The 20,084-nt window shown below is 55.8% G+C and overlaps 1 protein-coding gene across 7 annotated transcripts in view; it reads right to left on the bottom strand.

The window, feature by feature from the left end:
- The window catches only part of RAB11FIP3 (RAB11 family interacting protein 3), an 81,959-nt gene that overhangs the window by 5,680 nt on the left and 56,195 nt on the right, over positions 1-20,084 (bottom strand). For 3 of the 7 annotated variants that reach the window (XM_059896385.1, XM_059896386.1, XM_059896391.1), the window contains 7 exons: positions 17,306-17,463; positions 13,214-13,363; positions 10,213-10,347; positions 6,974-7,009; positions 6,490-6,525; positions 3,223-3,316; positions 2,277-2,380 (listed from right to left, as the gene is read on the bottom strand). In XM_059896385.1, coding sequence (XP_059752368.1) covers positions 2,277-2,380; positions 3,223-3,316; positions 6,490-6,525; positions 6,974-7,009; positions 10,213-10,347; positions 13,214-13,363; positions 17,306-17,463 — 713 coding nt within the window. The remainder of the gene's footprint in view (positions 1-2,276; positions 2,381-3,222; positions 3,317-6,489; positions 6,526-6,973; positions 7,010-10,212; positions 10,348-13,213; positions 13,364-17,305; positions 17,464-20,084) is intronic. The other 4 variants (XM_059896390.1, XM_059896389.1, XM_059896387.1 and 1 more) reach the window with 3 other exon arrangements.

The raw sequence follows: 20,084 nt of genomic DNA, 5'->3' as shown, positions 1-20,084 counted from the left end.
AGCCCATGCCCCCAAGCTGCCCGTCCACACACGGCTTCTCATCTGCTTTTTGGTACTTCACACCCAAGAGTGAACAGACAGCCAAAGACCACCAGACATCACAGGAAAGCTCTTAATACAAAGTGGTCAAAGCAAACAGAAAAAACGACCTGAAGGAGACACACATCACAAGGGAAATACCACAGAAGCCCTGTAACTATCACCCTCAGAGGCCTGAGACACCACGTCCACGAAACAGGAGCAGCTGTCGCAGAAGGAATGGGTAACAGAAGTAACTCTTAGCAATTAAAACTACGACACGACAAAATTTTAAATTCAACAGAATAACTGAAGGAGAAAACCAAAGATTATTACACAGAAAAAAAGAAAAATGAGAAAGGTAGAGAATAAGGAAGTAAAGAAAATGAGAAGGAAGGTCCATAAGGTCTGATATCTGATTAACAGAAGTTCAGACAGACAAGAAAATGGAAGAAACTCTGAGAGACACGTTTTCCAGATTTAAAGGCTGGAAACCACGTGCCCTCAGCACAGGAAACAAGAGACCCTCACAGCGTCGGGAGAGAACAGGACCTCACAGAGCAGTGAGCCTAGCGGTGCCAGGGCCCTGGTCACAGACGGGACAGACGGCAGCGGAGCCAGCTCCCAGGGACCCAGCTCCCAGCGGCATCCCAGACTCAGCCACACTGTCGATGGTGGGGGTGGCGGGGGGACACGACACAACCCCGTTTTCAGACATGTGAGGCCTTAGGAAGCCTGGCTCCTATGCTGCGAGCAGGGCATCTGCTCAGAAAGCGAGTAAGCAAAGAAGAAATGCGGGATCTGGAGAATAAGAAACCAGATGTGGAGAAAGCAGGTGGAACTCCTGGGATGGAGGGAAAGGAGAGCAGTGCGGCGGGTCAGTGCGGCTGGGAAACGCCAAGCAGCAGCGGCAGGAGTGTGTGCTTGAGGGGAACTTAGGCAAACACTGGCAGAAACGGCCCCAGGAAGTGGATATGACAGGCCCCGGGGCTGGGTGGCCAGGCGGGGCACAAAGTGTGGACTTTCCACCACATATGTGGATAACTGATAAATGCCCATTGGATGAGATGAACCTCCGGTCAGCTGGAGAAGGGAGTCTGGTGGCCCATCCAGATCTCCCTGGACAAGGACAGGGAGGGAGTAAGGAATGCCCTGCAGACGCAGCACTGGAGCCCCAGCCCTCGCACGAGCAGGGCTGACCCCACCCCTGGCTCTGCAGCAGGGCCACGGGCAGGAAAGCGGGCGGCCCCCGAGCCAGGGTCTCGACCACACAGGAGAACATGCTTCTGCTGCTCTGTTATAGCAGCGGGCGAGGCGCCCAGGACAACATGGCACATCCCGGTTCCCAGCCTCCAAGAGCAGGAGGACAGGTCATGAAGGCCCATCTCGCCCAGGAGAAGCCACAACAGGAGGCCAGCGTCCCCCGGAGCCTCGGGGCCCGTGTCCAGCGCTGGTACAAGTGCTCGGAGGGCGAGGAGTCCGGGGCTGCAGAGGGTTCGCCAGGGCCAGGCTTCGCCCAGACCACATGCCGTGCTCCCAGCCTCTGGACCTCCTGAAAGGGGTCTGTGACCCCAAGCCTCCGGCTGCACACGGGCCAAGTCCCTTGTCCTCTGCAGGAGAAGCGATGCAAACTGGGGTGAGGTACACAGCGTGACCGGCTTCCCAACACCGAAAACCACACCATGTGCTGTGAAAAGTCTGCAAAACCGGAGATGGGGAAGCGCCTGCTCCCTCCTTACACCGACTTCCACAGGGCTGTTATTTCTAACTCAGAGCTCGCGGCTCCCACGTGGGGCTCGGTCACGCTGCTACACCCCAGGAGGACCCCATGCTTCAAGGGTGGGTCAAGTACCCGAGCACAGGGAGCTCTGGAGGCACTGGCCCCGCCCCAGAGCCCCCACTTGCTGCCTCGGTTTCCTCGTCCAGGAGATGCGGAGATGGAAGCAAGCCTGCGTGGGGTGGGGGGCGCGCCTTTGGTCAGGACGGGTCTGGGAAGCGGGGCACACGCCAGACACCCCCAGCCGGGAATCCCAGCCGGGCACTCTGCAGGCAGGGTGTCGGCCCCGGCTTCTCCTGAGAGGTCCCTCCCTCACCCTTTCCTCTGGGGAGAGCCCTCCGCGAGAGCCTTGCTCACCCCACATCATCCAGCGAGCTGGCCCCCAGCAGCTGGATGGAGGGTGGTGCTCAGAGAACCTGAGGGGAGGAGAACAACCAGGGGGTGGATCACACCCCACAGGCACTAAGAGGCCTGCGCTCACCTGTGCACCAGCTGGAGGTTCTCCTGCCTCAGCCGGCTGTGCTGCTCCCCGTTGGCAGCCGTGTCCTTTTCCAGCTCCGACACTCGCTTCTCCAGGAAGACAACCTGGGGAGCAAGATGGTGGCTTGAGAATCAAGGGGGCGGGAGAGTGTGTGCCCTACGCAGACTGTCCCGGAGGCCACGCCCACCAGGCTGGACACGCCCCGTGAACGAGGCAGCGCAGCCCCACGGGCACCAGTGAGGACATGGAGCACGCGGTGCCCTCGAACCTCAAAGGCAGAGGAGCTGAGGGGCCGCAGGCAGGGCCACTGCTCTGCCAGACACAGCCCACAGAGGCGGCTCACGCTGGGGACTCGAGTGACAGAAAGGCCCAGGGTTTGGAGCCAGACACGCTCACCAGGCGGTGGGAGGCGTGACGGCCAGACCAGAGAGCTGGGGAGGGCTCTGCAGAGCTGAGATGCTGGAGGTGCTGTAGAGGTCCAGGAGGTGGGGGGCAGGGGGAGGTGGGCGAGGGGGACAGACGGAGGTGGGAGAGAAGGTGGGCGGGGTCTGTGGCCACCCTGCCCCTGCACTTCCTGGAGCTGGTCCTGGAGCCCCGGGGCCTTGGCCACGGGGAGGCTGCCCTGCCCCCGGCAACCTCTCAGGAGTGGCCGATTCCACCATCCTGGCTCTAGGATCACTGCAGGCTGCAGGCCCTCCCGCCTCCCTGGCCGGCACCTCTCCATGGACAATGTGACACCTCTCCTGTTCACCCCACGGCTGCCAACCCGAGGAAACCCGCCAGAGATCATCAGGGCTGGCGGACGGCGCAGCCCCGACGGTGCCATCACCACCTCCCGCTGTGCCCTCTGCACACCTCACCCAACACACCCACCAGGGGCCTGCGCCCGAGGCCGCTGAGTTGTCCACACGTGGCCCTCCAGCCCTGCCATGCATCCAGGGCCTACCTTGTCAGCAATGTCCTCTTCCATGCCCTCCACGGGGTCTGGGGGAGGGTCCTGCAGGGCCTCCATGGTCAGGGCCCCTGACTGATGCAGGTGCCTGGGGAGAATAAACAACAGCCCTGTCCAGAGAAGGTCCTTCAGCAGAGCAAGGAGAGCAAAGAAGGGGAACAACTTCACGGCCAGGCCTGTACACATGAACACCCCCAGGCCGGTCTGGAAAGCAGAACCCAGCAGCAGGCGGGCAGGTCTCCACCGAAGGGGACTCCGGGCAGGACACCACTACCGAGGGCTGGGTGAACAGGCCATAGTCTGTGGAGCCCAACGGGCCCGGCCTCCTTCCCTACCAGCTACTGGGCCAAGATACTTTGAACTTGGGCAATAAAACAGGACGTCACTCCTCTCGGTGATACGAAATAATCTCATCTCCCCACCCCCCCGCCCCCCGAGCCGTGAAACATTAATTCAAGGTCACAACCTGTGGGCACACCATGACTTCCACGCCCTCTCCATCTCTGACTTCCAAGCACACCTCCTGGGGCAGGCACGGCAAGACACACTCGGGGCCTCTGGGGGCCAAGCGTGAAAAGGGCACAGGCCCTTGGCTCTGACACATGCGGGAGGAGCCTCAGCGCTGTGTGACCCTGAGGAAGCTAGGCACCCTCACTATGCTACAGAACGGGGATCTGCAGGCTGCCACATAACTAAGGACACAGCACAGATCCAGTTCAATAAAACACTGTTAAAAAGTACACTCTCAGGACTTCCCTGGTGGTCCAGTGGTTAGGACTCTGTGCTTCCATTGCAGCGGGCCCGAGTTCGTTCCCAGGTTGGGGAACTAAGATCCCGCATGCCATGCCACATGGCCAAAAAAAAGTACAGTCTCTTTACCAAACATATGAAGTTCTATTTCCTTTTCAGCACTGACTGAGCTTGCGCATTCCTTACATTTCTTTTCCAGAAACATTCTCAGGGGAACAAAAAGGAAGGGCATCTTTATCCCTGTAGACCACAAACCCCCAACTGTGCCCTGGGGGGTACGTATCAGCGCATTTCTGTGGATTTCACTCAATTCCCCGAGGGCGCTGAATCCCAAGGGCCAGGGGAGGACAGACCATCAAGTTGCCATCTAATCACTCCTCTTAACATCCATGACCTTGACCCAAATGTGAGCTCCTAACGCCACTCCTGGGGCAGGAAGCTGCCCACCCCAGACCCAGAGACCACCCTGAGGAGGGGCCAAAGCCTGGGGGCTGACACCCGATCCTGATCTCAGACCAGGGGTTCAGGCATTTTCCAAGGGCTGAATCTGGGGTCGGGGTGTGTGGCCACAGCATGTAGCCACCTTAGGGTAAGGCCAAGGTTCCTCCCATGGTGGGTGGGGAGCTTGTTTATTTAAGCCCATCCCGGCTCAGGAGACCCACCAGGAGAAGGGAGGGGGGATGCCTGACCCACCCCAAAGGGAATCAGGTCAAGCCTGGCCCGTGGATGGGACTGCACCCTAAATGTCACCCGACCCCAGACCTGCTGTCGCCCTGTGGGGTCCCCAGGCACACCGATTCCAGAGCCATCTGCTCCCAGGCGAGCACACACCCAGGTCAGAGGCCTGGGCTGAAATGCTGCCACAAGAGTGAAATGACAGCAAGCATTTTGAGTTTCCTTGGAAGGCTGGTGGCAGTTCTAAGGGCAGAAGAGCAGCAGATTCAAAGTGCACGTGTGTGTGAGTGTGTGTGCACCGAATGCAGACGATGCCTGTTTGTAAACAACAAACACCTGCAGGCTGGCCTTTTTTATACCAATGGGTATCTGCAAAGGAAGATGAATTCTCAGAGCAGCAGCCGCAGAGGCCAAAAGCCGAGGAGCGGGGCCCTGGTGGCTCCAGGTCCATCCACGTGCCTGGTGTGGGAGCAGGGAGGGCAAGTCAGCTTCCTTAGTCTCACCAGCTGCAGGCTGTTTGGGTAAAAGGTGGAGCGAGAAGGGAAGTAACGCTGAAACTATGATCAAAGCATGGTCTGGAATTACTAGGACGCTCCCAAGACCCAGGTGATGGAGAGAGCAAGTGAGGAGGGTGGGCCTTTGGATTCACCTCTGCTTCCCCTGGACCCTCAGCCCTTAACATGATAGGAAAAGAAAAACAAGTGTTTTACATCCTCAGGGACAGAAGCAGGAGAGTAGGACAGCACCAGAGATGAGATGTCCAGGGCGCCGGACGCTGGAGGAGAGCCCAGGCAGCTGGCACCTGAGGGGCAGCAGGGAGGAGCTCAGATGGGGGAGGGGCGGCCCCCACCAGGCGCCCGACTCAGGACTGCGGGCCTCCAAACGGGCTGCACCACAGCCTGTGAACTACCTGAAGGTTGGCAGCCAAGCAGGACCCCGCTCAGAGGGAGACCTCTAGCAAGAGAGACAGAGCTCAAAGAAGGGTGGGGGAGCCAGAGCAGAGCGGCCGCCGTCAGGGGCTCTGGGGGCAGGGGCTCCAGGGGTAGGAGCTCCAGGACCAGTAGGTGGGGTGGAGGGCTCTGCGGATCGCCCTCCAGAGAGGCCCGCAGAGCTCAGGGCAGGCACTTCCAGACTGGAACCACGCCTCTCACTCCACCCAGCGTAATTAACGGCGGAAAGGACGCACAGGATTCGCCCTGAAATGTCTGAGCTTCAGGGACAGGGAGAACATCTTTTAAAAGCTTCCAGAAGGGAAAAGCAGTCACAAAGAAAAACCAGCAAGCACTAGACTGTCCTGCAGCAGCGCCAGGACTAGAGGATAATGAGCAACGCCTTCAAAATGGCTAAACGGAAACCACTTCTGATCTGGAATTCTACCCCAAGCCAAACCACAGGAGTAAAATATCCAACAAGGGCTCAAAAATTTATTTCCTGGGCATGTCTTTTCTCAAGAAGCTACCAGAAGACGTGCTGGATAGAAAATGGAGATTAAAAAACGGAAGAAGGGGCTCAGGGGGTGAGATGATCCGGCACCTGAAACAGACACCAGGACCCGGTGTCAGGGAGACACGCGGGGCCACAGCTGTGCAGCCCACACAGCACGGGCGGAGAGGGTTAGGGCTCTGGGGGAACCATCCAGGCAGCGGCAGGGCCAGGCAGTGGAGGCAGAAGACGATGCAAATAAAAACATAAAGGCAAGCACTGCCTCCAGGAGAAGCAACAACTCATCTTAGAAAGGAAATCCAGTAACACATCACATGGCTTCCTGTGAAGATTGCTGGCGTCTTACAAGCCTAGAGAGGGCCTGGCAGGAGGGGTGAACGCATGTGCTGTTACCTCTCACTGCAGGAAGCCAGTGGGCAGCTCCCAAAACTGAAAAATGAAGAAATGGTCACCAACGCTTGTTCTTTAGAAGCTCCTCCACCTCCTCCTCACCTTGGGGAGCCAGCAGGGGTGGAAAGGACGCAGCCCTTGAAGGAGGTGGACCCAGACCCGGGCTGTGGCATCAGGGCCCCCGCTGACCCTCCCCACCAGGTTAGCCTACAGCCCTCACATGGGAAAGACTCAACTGAACAGGAGGAAGGACAAAAGTTTTCACCACGGACCCCCAGCCACAAACCCAGGTCCAAATCTACTGCTTTGGAAATTCTTTTTACAACCCGTCCCCTCAAACTATTTTCAATCCCAAACCATGAGAAGTAACTTTCAGAAGTTTTTTAAAAAATACCTTGAAAACAGTATTTTCTAAACAAGTTTTTAAAGCACTGTGACCAGTGACACATTTCAGAAGAGCACCTCAGTGGGCACCCAGGGTTCCTACCTTGCCACCTTCTTGCTGGAGAGCCGCTTCGATGGACTGCAGAAATCAAAACAAACAGGAAAACGGTGTCAGAGAACAGACAGGGAGGATGAAGAGGAAGCAGGAAACTCAGGCGAAAGAGATATGGGGCAGGGGCGCGTCCGCAGGCATGCAGCACCCGCTCCCGAGGCCAGCTCCATGCACGGAAAGGCTTGCTCAGCAAAACATTCAGGGGCACGGGGACAATCTCAGGGGCCTGTCACCTGGTCCCAGCCCTCAAGGAAGTTTCAGATGGTGTCACAACCGGGCCTCGGTTCAGGGGCTGGCCCCAGCGCCTGGACCCACAGGTGGCCATGCTGGGTTCGAGCCATCGGCCACCGGCACGTCCCAAGTGCTTTTGGAGCCACACTGCCCTCCAAAGCCTCGGCCGTCAGAGGCTCCACACAAGGTGTGACACGGGCCCATGTGTACAGGAAAGCTCTGTCATGGGTTTTAACTCTGGCACTGACATTTCACCCTCTACCACCCCAGCTGCTCAGAGACTCGCAAAGCTTTCCTGCCGCCGTTTCAGGACAGGAAAGTCAGCCCCATGTTGCCTGCCTGACGTGATCACCTGCAGTGGCAAAAGGGCCAAGCTTACCGTACCCCTCGTTTTGCTTCCCAATTTAACTGCTAAACTATTAGCTTCAACCTATGAGAACAAGAACAGTGTCACGGCCATACAGACACACCCCCGTCAGTTACTGTGACCCCCTCAGGCTGGGGCAGGAAACCCTGTCTGGGGAGACACGCTGTTCCCATCACCAGCAACTGTACCCATTACCAACGCACTGCCTCTCTGCTCCAGGCTCGTCCTGCCTACCAGCTCCTGGCCCCTGCGATGCTGCGTCGGCAGAGGGTGCTGGACAGGGACCCAGGAAAGGGCCTGCTTCCAGGTGCCCCTGCTGCCTGGGCAGCACCAGGGTTTGAACTTGGGCCCTGATCCCCAGATTCCCGAATCCCACCTGGGCGGCTGCCCCTGACACCTCCCAGGCAGTTCCGTGGTGGGAGTCCCTCTGGTGAGACCCCTCCCAGCGAACAGCTTTCCTAGAAGCCAGCGGGTGGACTTCGGCAAGTTCTAGAAGGTGCGGCTACGCCCTCTGCAGCCGGTGGGCGTGAGCCGCTGCTCCTCCCTCACAGCTGCTGCCCCGTCTCCTCCTGAGCTCTCCTCCCAGCCAATGCCACGTTACTCCAATCCCCCGTTACAGTGGTCACTCTCTTTATTAAACTTTCCTATTCAAGTTACTGTGTGGTCCCCTCTTCTGACTGGGCCCTGACTGATGCTGTACATTTAACACAAGTCTAATTTCATCCTGAAGCAACAGGAAAGGACAGACCACTGTCCAGTGTACTGTCCCCCTCCAGGGGCTGGCATCACTTGCACCTTTGGTAAAGCAGACTTCTCAGTTTCTACAAAATGAACCGTTTTACAGAGGCTCCCAGGTATGTGGAAAATATGTATGTTCTGAGGTTCAATGGGTAGAAATTATATCAGATGTCAAAGCTGCTGTCTGAATATGGTTTGGACTAAATCACCTTTCACCAACCACAAAGCATGACCAAATACATTTATTTTGAGGCAATTTCATGGAAACCAATGGGTAAAATTCACATCTCCTTAAGTGAGTGTGTAGGGGAAAGTTCCTGACTGATTATAATGAGGGTTCTGATGGCATATTAACCCCCTTGTTAGTGCCTGTCTTAGGGAACAGGTGGCTGAAACTGGACATGAGACCCGCTGGACTTGCTGGCTGGACTCGGCCACGTCCCGGTCTGTTCTCTGCCCCACAAAGCCTAGCAGAGGCGACTATGGCCGTCCTGGGGCAGGTCCTCAATGTGGGAAAAGATCACTTCCACATCAAGAACCTTCGGAGGGTGAGAGCTGAGATACGGAGACGACAGGTCCCCACTCGGGAAGGACAAATGACCATCCCAGCCAGGCTGAGCGGCCATCCTGGAGCGCTGAGCACTGGGCTGAACACGATGGGTAAAGGGAGGCTGGCGGGTCTCTGGAATCCCCGGTCTCCCCGGAAGCCCCTCAAAGAGCACCTCCAGTTCTCCTCAGCGCTGCTGGCATCCCCAGCTCCCCTCTGAAGCTGCCAATCGCCCTATCCCTCACCTGACCAGGTGCTGGCTGGACCCTGGCCCGAGCTCTGAGCTGCACAAGTGCAGGAGGAAGGTCTGAACCAGCACCGGGGAACGACTGGCTGTCGGTCGCAGGGCCCACCAGGCAGACTGAGCGGCCGAGGCCAAGCCCCAAGGGCAGATGGCAGGCCCGGGAGGAAGCGTACATGCCAAAACCATTAGGATGGTTCACCTTCCATGCAACTCCCACCAGTCCAAGGCCCCTTCCTCCAGGAGGTTGCCTGGGAGCCCACAGCACTGGTTGGCACGTCCCACCCCTTCCTTGCTGCCCGCACAAGAGCGCCTGGCAGTCCCTCACCCCCTCCGCTGGGCTGGGGCTGTGGGGTGCGCCGCACGAGGGCCCATCTCTCCTCCACACAACACGCTAATCAACAATCTGCCTAACGGACACGTCAGCATGTGCAAACCACCCAAAATGTTTCCTGCAGCTGGAGCCTGTGAGGCTGTGAGGAGCCAGGTGCCTCCTCCTGGGACTCTCTCTGACTGGGGGTGGGTACAGGGGGCGGAGAGGGAACCAGGAGATGAGGAGAGGGAGAGGCGAAGAGCAGCAGGCATGGTGGGTCCAGCGGCCCCTTCTGGGGACAGAGCAGCCAGTGACCCTGCCGCTGACGGAGGCTGCACAGCCTCCCGGAGACCAGCTCAGGGCAGGGCTCACCCCGATTCAAACTGACGCCTCTGACAGCTGCTCACAAGTCTGCACTGAAGACCTACTCTCACTTTAGATTTCCCAGTGCTGCTTCTTGTGATTCTCAACTTCAAACATCTTTTAGTAAAATGGAGAAAGCACATCTTTCTAAAAGCAGACTTTCTCCCACACGCTGGCTGTCCTCAGGCAGGGCAGAGGCAGGGGACTGGACCGCGGCATGCACACGGGGCACCAGACCAGGAACAGCACATGCAGGGCAGGGGCCGGAGAAGATTCTGCTGTCCGCACACCTGCCCGGCCTCTGGAGGAAGCCCCCGGAGTGGGCCGGGCACAGGGAGTGGCACCTGGGCCAGGGAAGTGGGGGCGGCTGCGGGCAGGCGGAGTCTGCCTCCCCTGGGACAGAGAGCAGGCCAGGCACCGCACAGGTTACCTATTCTTTTCAAGATCGTTCAGGCGAGCAGAAAGATCCTCAAGGCGGTTGATTTGTTTGTGGCACTGGCTACAGTAAAACTCAAAAGCCTCATCCGTGAGGATGCTGTGCAGCTTGGCGGCAAGCGGGTCAGCGCTGGAGGGACGAGAGGTGTGGCTTCAGGAGAGAGCAAGGACCGGGTAGCTGCACGGGGTGAGCTGTCAGGCGGATGACGCGGAGGCCTCTGTCACCCTCGGCACCACCTCCGGGACCCGCAACGCCCGGCGCAGTGGCTGGGGGCACCTTCCTGGTCAGGCTCTCAGAGGACGCAGGTGCAGCCCCGCGGCTTCGTTGTAAAACAAGAACCCTGCTTTGCCAAGAAGTAAATGACTGGACACACTGCATCCTCCTTTGTCAGAAACACGTCAGCGCGAGAGCAACACACATGGCCAGGGGGCGTCTTACTTCCTTTTCTATAACCATGTCAGTAACTGTCTAAGAACCACCAGAACCAAGAACTATGGGTGGACGACTTTCATTAAAAACTCATAATTCCGTTAGCCGTGCCGCGACCTAATCTCAGTGGGCTTTCAGGGCACTGGTAACGGCAGCCACGTCTTGGGGGCATTAGGACCCCAGGCTACAGAAAAGTTAAAGTGAGACATCAGTCGTAGCGCAGAAGTAACCCTGCGGACATGGGATGAGGGACGGAGACACGGAACAAATGGAGAGATCACCAAAATGGGGAGACACACGTCCCGTGGGGCCACAGCCTGGCCCTCGGGGCAGCACCACTGGGAGCACGTCAGGCAGCCCTCCTGGCTTGGCCCCCGCCCAGGCCCTCGGCCTCTGCTGTTGGCACAGCTGGAGAATTTCCAGAACTGGGGGCAGAAGGGAGAGGTGACTGACATGTGCAGGCTGTCCGACCAGGCCAGGGTCTCCCCGAGGGGCCGGCACATCCCCTGACCTGGATACGAGGGTGGGTACTTTCTCCTAGGGCCTCCTGCAGCCCGAAGAGGCAGGAGAGCCGGGCAGGAGCCAGCTCTCTGAGCGAAGGTCCTGCCCTTTAGATGCCACAGTTGAGTTTATTCAAAGCCGGAATTTTCCAGGGAGTTTGGGGATTCATAAGAAAATGAATCCGAAGAGCCATTTGTGATGTTAAACCTCCCTCAGAGGCCAGTTGAAGGGCACAAACTTTCACCTACAAGAGGAATAAGGTCCGAGGACACCACAGATGATAACACTGTGCAGGCAGACCTTGGAGATACTGCGGGTTCACCTGCAGCCTGTCGCAATAAAGTGAGTGTTGCAATAAAGTAAGTCATGTGAAGTTTTTGGTTTCCAGTGCATGTAAAAGTGATGTTTACACTATACTGTAGTCCAATAAGTGTGTAAAAGTATCACATCTAAAAAAACAACGTAGGGAATTCCCTGGCGGTTAGGACTCTGCACTTCCACCGCAGGGGACACGAGTTCGCCCTCTGGTCAGGGAACTAAGATCCCGCAAGCCACATGGCACAGCCAAAAATTAAAATATTAAAAATTGAAAAAGAAAAGAAAAAATCCATGTGCATCATGCATACCTTAACTAAAAAATACTTTATTCCTAAAAAATGCTCACCAGCATCTAGGCCTTCAGGGAGCTGTAATCTTTTTTTTTTTTTTTTTTTAAGTAGACGGCTGCTCCCTGTTGGGGAGAGGAGCTCTTTCTGTTTCTTTTTTAAAATAAATTTATTTATTTATTTATTTTTGGCTGCATTGGGTCTTTGTTGCTGTGCATGGGCTTTCTCTAGTTGTGGTGGCTTCTCTTGTTGCAGAGCATGGGCTCTAGGCACGCAGGCTTCAGAAGTTGTGGCTCGTGGGCTCTAGAGCGCAGGCTCAGTAGTTGTGGCGCACGGGCTTAGTTGCTCCACGGCATGTGGGATCTTCCCAGACCAGGGCTTGAACCTGTGTCCCCTGCACTGGCAGGTGGATTCTTTTTTTTTTTTTTTTTCAGATTAACATCTTTATTCTTTTTTTAAAAATTTTTATTTATTTATTTATTTATTTATTTATTTATGGCTGTGTTGGGTCTTCGTTTCTGTGTGAGGGCTTTCTCTAGTTGCGGCAAGTGGGGGCCACTCTTCATCGCGGTGCGCGAGCCTCTCATTATCGCGGCCTCTCTTGTTGCGGAGCACAGACTCCAGATGTGCAGGCTCAGTAATTGTGCCTCACGGGCCTAGTTGCTCCGCGGCATGTGGGCTCTTCCCAGACCGGGCCTCGAACCCGTGTCCCCTGCATTGGCAGACAGATTCTCAACCACTGCGCCACCAGGGAAGCCCCTGGCAGGTGGATTCTTAACCACTGTGCCACCAGGGAAGCCCTGTAATCCTTTTGCAACAGTCACATCAAGGATTGCTGATCACAGATTCCCACAACAAACAATCATAATGAAAGTCTGAAATATTGTTAGAATTACCATAATGTGACACAGAGACACGGTGCAAGCAATGGCTTTGGAAAAATGATGCAGGGCTTCCACAGGCCTTCAGTGAGTTAAAAACACAAAGGGAAGTGCAGGACGAGGTCCACCTGCACAGCAAGACTGAGATTGCTGAGCAGGGTGTCAACACTCACACACACACACTCACACACACTCTCTCACACACACTCTCTCACACACACTCTCTGACACTCACACACTCACACACTCTCTCACACACACACAGCCTCCCTCAAGCTCACTGCAAACCACAATGTGATCCACAAACAGCACTGTGAAACCCGTAAAGCCGAGTTTCCCAGCCCCAGCTCCGTGCCCTGGGACTCGGCTGAGGCCCCATAAACGGGGAGTGACTGGGACCATAACCGATGAGAGGAACCACAGCCAGCTGTTATCCCAATAGAAATCTTAAAATTTTGACTGTGGCATTGTTCAATTATATTACAGTGTATAAAACAAGTTCTCTGTGAACCAAAAGAGGACCCTCCCCCTTAACAGAAGAGAACGTGAAGAGACAGGGCCCTGGTGCAGGGCTGTTACCTGGGGGTGAGGAAGACGGGGTCTCTGCAGCCATGCTCCCTGTTGCAGAGGGTCTCTGGGGACAGCTCCGTCTCACTGCCCTCACCATAGTCCTCGAAATGCTCCTCGCCTCCTATCACCGTGACGACCGACTGGCTGTGCAGGTGGGACCTGCAGAGGCAAACTAGTGTCAGCTGCCGACATGGGCTGCGGGCACCCCAGAGCCACGGACGTGACCTGAGCCTCCAGCAGAAACGTGCGGTGACCACACGTGTGAATTCGTGTTCTAACAGCCGCACTAGGGAAGGTAAATGCGCAGGTGAAATACACTTTAACAATGTACTTCACTTGGCCCAACATACCCAAAATCATCACTTCCAAAACAAGATCTTCACATTATCTATGTCCTTGTGTCATAATAAGCCTTTGAATCTGGTGTTCGCTGCACCCCGGGCACATGGCAGGTGCTCCCTGCCCCGGGGCCGGGCCACCACCTCACCACGGACCCCCCCACCCCCCGAGATCCTGTGAGCAGGTGCAGGAGCTGCCCCCTCAGAGGGGCAGGCCTGGTAGTCAGGAGGGGCCAGTCTCTGTCCGCTGCCCAGACCCACAGTCGCACGACACACAGCGCAAGCTCCCCGAGGCACCTGACCCCAATGGTCTCGGGACGTCCGACGGCTCTCTGAAGAGCATGTCCGAGTCTGACTGCCTTCTCACACAGAGACAGGAAGAAATGATTCCTTCCGACAGACACCATTTCACGCTACGCTGCTTTCTGTTTCTGTAGATGAGCTGCTTCGTGGATCCATGTGCCCAGACCCCGGGAGAAGAAGCTGCCCCCAAAGTGAGAGGGACCATGCACAGCCTCCACGTGCCGGACGTGGACGCTCGTGGGCAACAAGGAGCCCAGCGCCTGTCCTCATGTCAGAGGGGATGCGCGCTTGGTGCTGGGGACCCAGGGCAGACCACGCAGCTGTCACGCACCGCATCGACAGAAAACGGGTGGCTTTAGATTACAATCGGCATCCTCGTGGCAATTCAAGATTTTCTCATTTGACACCAACGTGACTTCAACAAATCCTAAGGGCAAGTCACTGCTTAAGCAGCAAAACAGCCCAGAGCCTAGAAACTTCCAGAGAAAAACTAAGACCTCATAATGGTTTCCCAGATTTGACACTTCAACTTTGATTACTTGACCCAAATTGAATTTAATTAAAAGAACTTAGGGACTTCCCTGGTCGTGCAGCGGTTAAGATTCCACACTCCCAATACAGGGGGCCCAGGTTCAATCCCTGGTCAGGGAACTAGATCCCACATGCATGCCGCAACTAAGAGTCCACGTGCCACAACTAAGGACCCCGCGAGCCACAACTAAGGAGCCCGCAAGCCACAACTAAGATCCAGTGCAACCAAATAAATAAATAAATATTTTAAAAAATTTAAAAGAACTTACCTTATTACCTTAAAAAAATACTGATCAGGGGCTTCCCTGGTGGCGCAGTGGTTAAGAATCCGCCTGCCAATGCAGGGGACATGGGTTCAAGCCCTGGTCCGGGAAGATCCCACATGCCGCGGAGCAACTAAGCCCATGCGCCAGAGCCTGCGCTCTAGAGCCTTTGAGCCACAGCTACTGAAGCCCGTGCGCCTAGAGCCCGTGCTCTGCAACAAGAGAAGCCACTGCAATGAGAAGCCCGCGCACCGCAACAAAGAGTAGCCCCCGCTCACCACAACTAGAGAAAGCCCACGCACAACAACAAAGACCCAATGCAGCCAATAAATAAATAAATAAATAAATAAATAAATAAATAAATTCTTTAAAAAAAAAAAAAAAGTACTGATCAGGAAGCTACAGCGAATGTGGCATCCCCAACCCCATGTATTTTACCCTCACACCTCCCTCCTTGGTCACTGCAAGCCACTCCGGGCTCCATCTCCACACGCTGGGCTTGGCCCCTGGTGGCCCTGGAAAGTGTTCCTTCAGTCCCAACAGAGCCCAATGGCCGAATGTGCACACACGACGCCCCCTTCTCCACCAGACGGTCACCCCACACCGCAGCAATCAAGGAAAGACCCCAATAAATGGAGCAATAAACTATGTTCAAAGACTGGGAGACCCATAGGGACAAGATGTTGGTTCTGCCCAAATAATCTACAGATCCAGCAAAATCCCAATCCAAATCCCAGCAGGTACTTTTTTCCAGAGACTAACAAGCTAAATCTATATAAAATCCACATGGAAATGTGAAGGCCAAAGGTGCCAACGCAGCCTTGTAGAACGAGGCTGGAGGGTGCACATGGCCGAACGGCAGGACTGGTGGGCGACAAGCCTGGAGCAGAAGGACTGAGTGGTGCTGACCTGCGCAGGGCACACAGGGCCAAGCAGGGCGTCCAGCACAGCCCATGCACTCGGCCACCTTGTGGGGCAGTGAGGAAGGAGGGAGCTTCAAAACCGAGCCTGAGCTGATGGACATCTATACAGGTAAAATGACCCCTGCCTCACACCATGCACAAAAACTCCCTTATGGGGAGATGAAAGAGCTGAAAACAAAGGCAAAACAATAAAGCTTTTAAAGAAAAGCAGAAGTAAACGTCACAGTGATGTAGAGTAAGCAGAGACCTCTGAAGCAGAACACAGACGTGCCAACCACAAAAGACAAACAGATACACTGGACTACAGTAGAATTAAAAACGTCTGTTCTCAGACACCCCAAGGAAGTGAGAAGATGACCTGCAGAGGGGGAAAAAGATGCCTGCAACACACTCGGGACAAAGGAGTCCCCTGAGACGGAGGAAGAGCTCCCACAATTGAAGACGGAGGAAAAGACGGCCCACGGGACCCGGGGAGGCCAGATCCACCCACCGCCTGTATCCGCAGAGGCAGCCGACGCAGAGCTGAGAAGCAGTGCTGGGACCATCAGGCCACGAGCCTGTTTACTATCTGGCCTCTAGGGAAAAGCTTGCAGAGTCCTGCAATCAACAAAGGGGCGAAAGCCTGGAACAGGCACCGCACAGGAGAGGGTCTCCACGTGGGCAGCCAGTGCAAGAAAGGCACTGCCCCCGTCAGGCACCTGGGAAACCCAAGTGAGGACCACCTGCTCTGCGCGCCCTCGGACAACGGGCGTGAAGAAGCGGAGGATGCCAGGCGCTGCGAGAATGGAGAGCAGCTGGAACCCGCAGGCGGCTGGCAGGCAGGGAGCTACCAAACCCCACCCGTAAGTGTCTGACCTGCAGTAACTCCTACAGAGGAGCCTGTGCCCCAGGTGCGCCCTACGCCACCGAGGAACAAACCCGGCCACCGAAAGACGTGATGCTTATATGCAGCAGCTTTATTCATGAAACCAAAACTGTGAGCAAACCCAATGCCCCAATGCCCACTGACAGGAAATTAAGAAGCTGTGGGCATTCACACAGTGGAACACTCAATAATAACCAGAATAAACCACTCACAACGGTGCACACAGACATGGATAAACCTCACAGCCATGATACCAAGTGGGAGAAGCCAGGTGGAGAAAGGATACACACTGTGTGATGACCCTTGAGTGAGGAACAAACCAGAAGCCAGGGTACCAGGGAAGGAGCTGGTGGGGGGGGCGGCGGCGGGAGGGCTGGCGCCTGGGACAGGCATGCCTTCTTCAATTACGGAGGAAAAACACAAACTCTGCAGGGGCCAAACAAGAAACACAACGAAATACAATAAGCAAAATTCCAGTTTCAAGGCATCCCGGGGAGCCGAGGGCAGAACCGCCAGCCGTCACCTGGGCCCACATGGGCCACCTGGCACCTGGCCTCTCTGAGCCGGCCCTTTCCCCTCACTGTCCTCAAACGCATGGAGTCAGGGTGCCATAAAGATGAAGACGTTTGAAGTGTGTCTCGCCCTGGGTCATAAGAATTGTGATGACAAAATCCAAAAGACTAAGCGAACGTTGTCTCCTAGGATTCCTATCTGTACAGAGGAGCACCTCCTGACGGAGGCTGCACGGTCAGCTGGGTGCAGGCTCTTCCCAGGACCGCAGCCCTCCACAGGCTCACACTCCCCTCTGGATCACCCGACATGAACCCCCCCATGAATCCATCTGCCATCAGCCCCGGGCCATATAGATGGGAACAGACCTGCCCGGGAGCAGCAGCAGGGCGCCGTGGCTGGGCTCCTCTGTGGCGTCCAGGCATTCGGGGGGCACCAGAGTGCCTGTGTCCTCATCCGTGAAGGTCTCACACTCACTGTAGGTGCTCTCGGAGCCCATGTATGCGCTGTCTGTCACCTCGTTGGCCTAGGAGAGAGAGCCAAGAGTCAGTCCCAGGGCCCGGGAAAGGACCCCGTGGAGGAGGAGCTTGCACGTGGGAGATGTCCCTCCTGTACTTCTAAGCAGAAACAGTAGGTTACAAAACACTTCAGTATTTTAAAAAATGAAAAATAGGCACACGTTCAAGAGCAGAAAAAATGACTGGAGTGATTTTTAAACTTAGTTATAGAAATATGCCTAAAACGGACACAAAGTATCCCAACATCACAGGATACATGCCAGAACAGCCCGTTTTGTGGCTTTCCAGCACTGGAATGAATTCTACCCCAGGAACTAATGTTCAATAATGTAAGACTATGTCTTTTTAAAAGTCCCCATCAGTATCTGCTATGTACGTGCAAGCTATTGCTTTGAAATTCAATTACGTGGTCTAACCTCAAAATACGAATTCATCAATTATTTGACCAATTATGTTTGCTAGTTAAATGTCTACTTTCCCGGACTTCCTGGTGGCGCAGTGGTTAAGAATCCGCCTGCCAATGCAGGGGACGCGGGTTCGATCCCTGGTCCGGGAAGATCCCACATGCCACAGAGCAACTAAGCCCATGCGCCACAACTACTGAGCCTGCGTTCTAGAGCCCATGAGCCACAGCTACTAAGCCCAAGTGCCACAACTACTGAAGCCCACGCGCCTAGAGCCCTCCCGTGCTCTGCAACAAAAAGAAGCCACCGCATGAGAAGCCCGCACACTGCAACGAGGAGTAGCCCCTGCTCTCTGCAACTAGAGAAAGCCCGCATGCAGCAACAAAGACCCAACACAGCCAAAAATAAACTAATTAATTAATTAATTTTAAAAATGTCTACTTTCCCACTAAACACATCTTTGTTTTTACTCTTGTGGACCCAGCACCGAGCACAGGGCTGGGCGCACAGCAGACAGTAGATATTTGTGGATTGTCCAAATGAACTTAAAACTGAAGAACCATTAAACAGGCCATTTTCAATTTACAATCTCAGCTTTAACTGAAGGGCAACTTCATTGGTTAGGAGAAATAGCCAACCTTTCATGCTCGAAAGAGTCTGAGGTTAACAATTTGCAAACAAGAATTCAGAGAAGCAACTGGAGACGGTGCACTTTGTCCTCGGGCTCTGGTGCCACAAGATGAGGATGGGGTGAGGGGGGCAAGAGGGCCCCTGATGGCTGTCTCCGTGCCTGCGCCCAATGGAGACCCAGGGCCCATCCTCGGTCTGCCGTCCACTGTGTGACCCCAGCCCGGGCTCTCGAGCATCCGAGCTGTGCTGCCTCATTTGTAGATCAGGGGCTGCAATGCTGATCTCAAGAGGTCGCAACCACTCAAGACTTAGAGATCACACAGGCAGGTGCGAGAATAGAGCCTGAAAGCCGGGGGCTCACGTGTCATAGGTGGTGCAACCCCTGCCTCCTGCACATAGGACAGAATGAAGCAGGGAAGGCACCCGAGGTACCTACTGCGGGCATTCCATGATGCTCCTTATTTCCAAGGGAAAACCCCATATTCCTTGGAATCTCAGGCAACTAAGTAATTCACAAAGAGCGTTCACTTCAAAATCTGAAATCAGGAAATCCCTTCAAGAGGCCCCCACTCTTTCTCCCCACCACCAAGCAGGTAGCTCTGGGCTCAGCCTGCAGGTAGGGACACTGTCCGAGCCAGGCAGGCTCCGCCATGTGCGAGGCTGGGCCCGCTGCTCCTGGGCCGAGGGACAGCTGCCCGGAGCCCTCCCCTCCCCTCTGCTTGCCCTCGAGCTGGAAGCAGGCGGGGCCCACACACCCCAGACTTGGACTGGGGGCCTCAGAGATGGCTTCCTGTAGGGGACAGAACATGATTCTTGAGGTCAGCGTTTAGACAGCCGACCACCACCACTTCCAGCAGAGGCTCCTCTGGCCAGTGTGGCCCCAGGTCCTCGCAGGCAGCGGGGTGCGCAGAAGTGACGGCCAGCTCGGTGCCAGGGGAGGCCCGGAGCTCAGGCCTGTTGACCTCACCCGCAGTCATGCCGCTGAGGCCGGGCTGCAGCCGGAACCCTCCCTGGGGCCTGGAGGACGGTTCAGGGTGGAAGTAATTCCCCACAATGCAGGACGAGGCAGATGCCATGCAAACCCGACTGCGCCCACACCTCGCAAGCAGACACGCCCACCTTCCATCCTCATTCCTAAAGCAAGCCCGGCCCCGGGGGCACACAGAGCAGCCCCAGGGGCAGGAGGCCCAGAGGCTCCAAGAGGACCCAGGGCAAGGCCCAGGGAGGGCCGAGGGGACCGGGAGGACGGGGCCAGCTCGTTTCACAGACACTGCCCACCTGCTCACCCCCTGAAGTCCAGGCTGTCCTGAATAAATTTCAGCAAGCCAGATAGTTTTCTAGGGCAGGCGGGCGAACACCTGCCTTTCAAGAGGGCAGAAAACTGTCTGTGAGCGTGGTCCACTGGAGGAACACCGAGGGCTCAGAGAGGCACCCCAGCGGCCCCCATGTGCTGCCAGACAGGACCTCGCTTTGCCAGCCCACCGTCTATGCCGCCAACTTAAAAATGATTACAAATTACACGTTAGGATAAGCTCATGTGGAAATCAAAGTGCACTTTAGAAAGCTTGGCTGTGTTTCCTCACCGGTTAACAAAC

This window comes from Balaenoptera ricei, chromosome 15, assembly GCF_028023285.1.
Source record: "Balaenoptera ricei isolate mBalRic1 chromosome 15, mBalRic1.hap2, whole genome shotgun sequence".
NCBI lineage: Eukaryota > Metazoa > Chordata > Mammalia > Artiodactyla > Balaenopteridae > Balaenoptera > Balaenoptera ricei.
The sequence above is the reverse complement of the archived record's forward strand: the minus strand, read 5'-3'. Positions and strand labels throughout refer to the sequence as shown.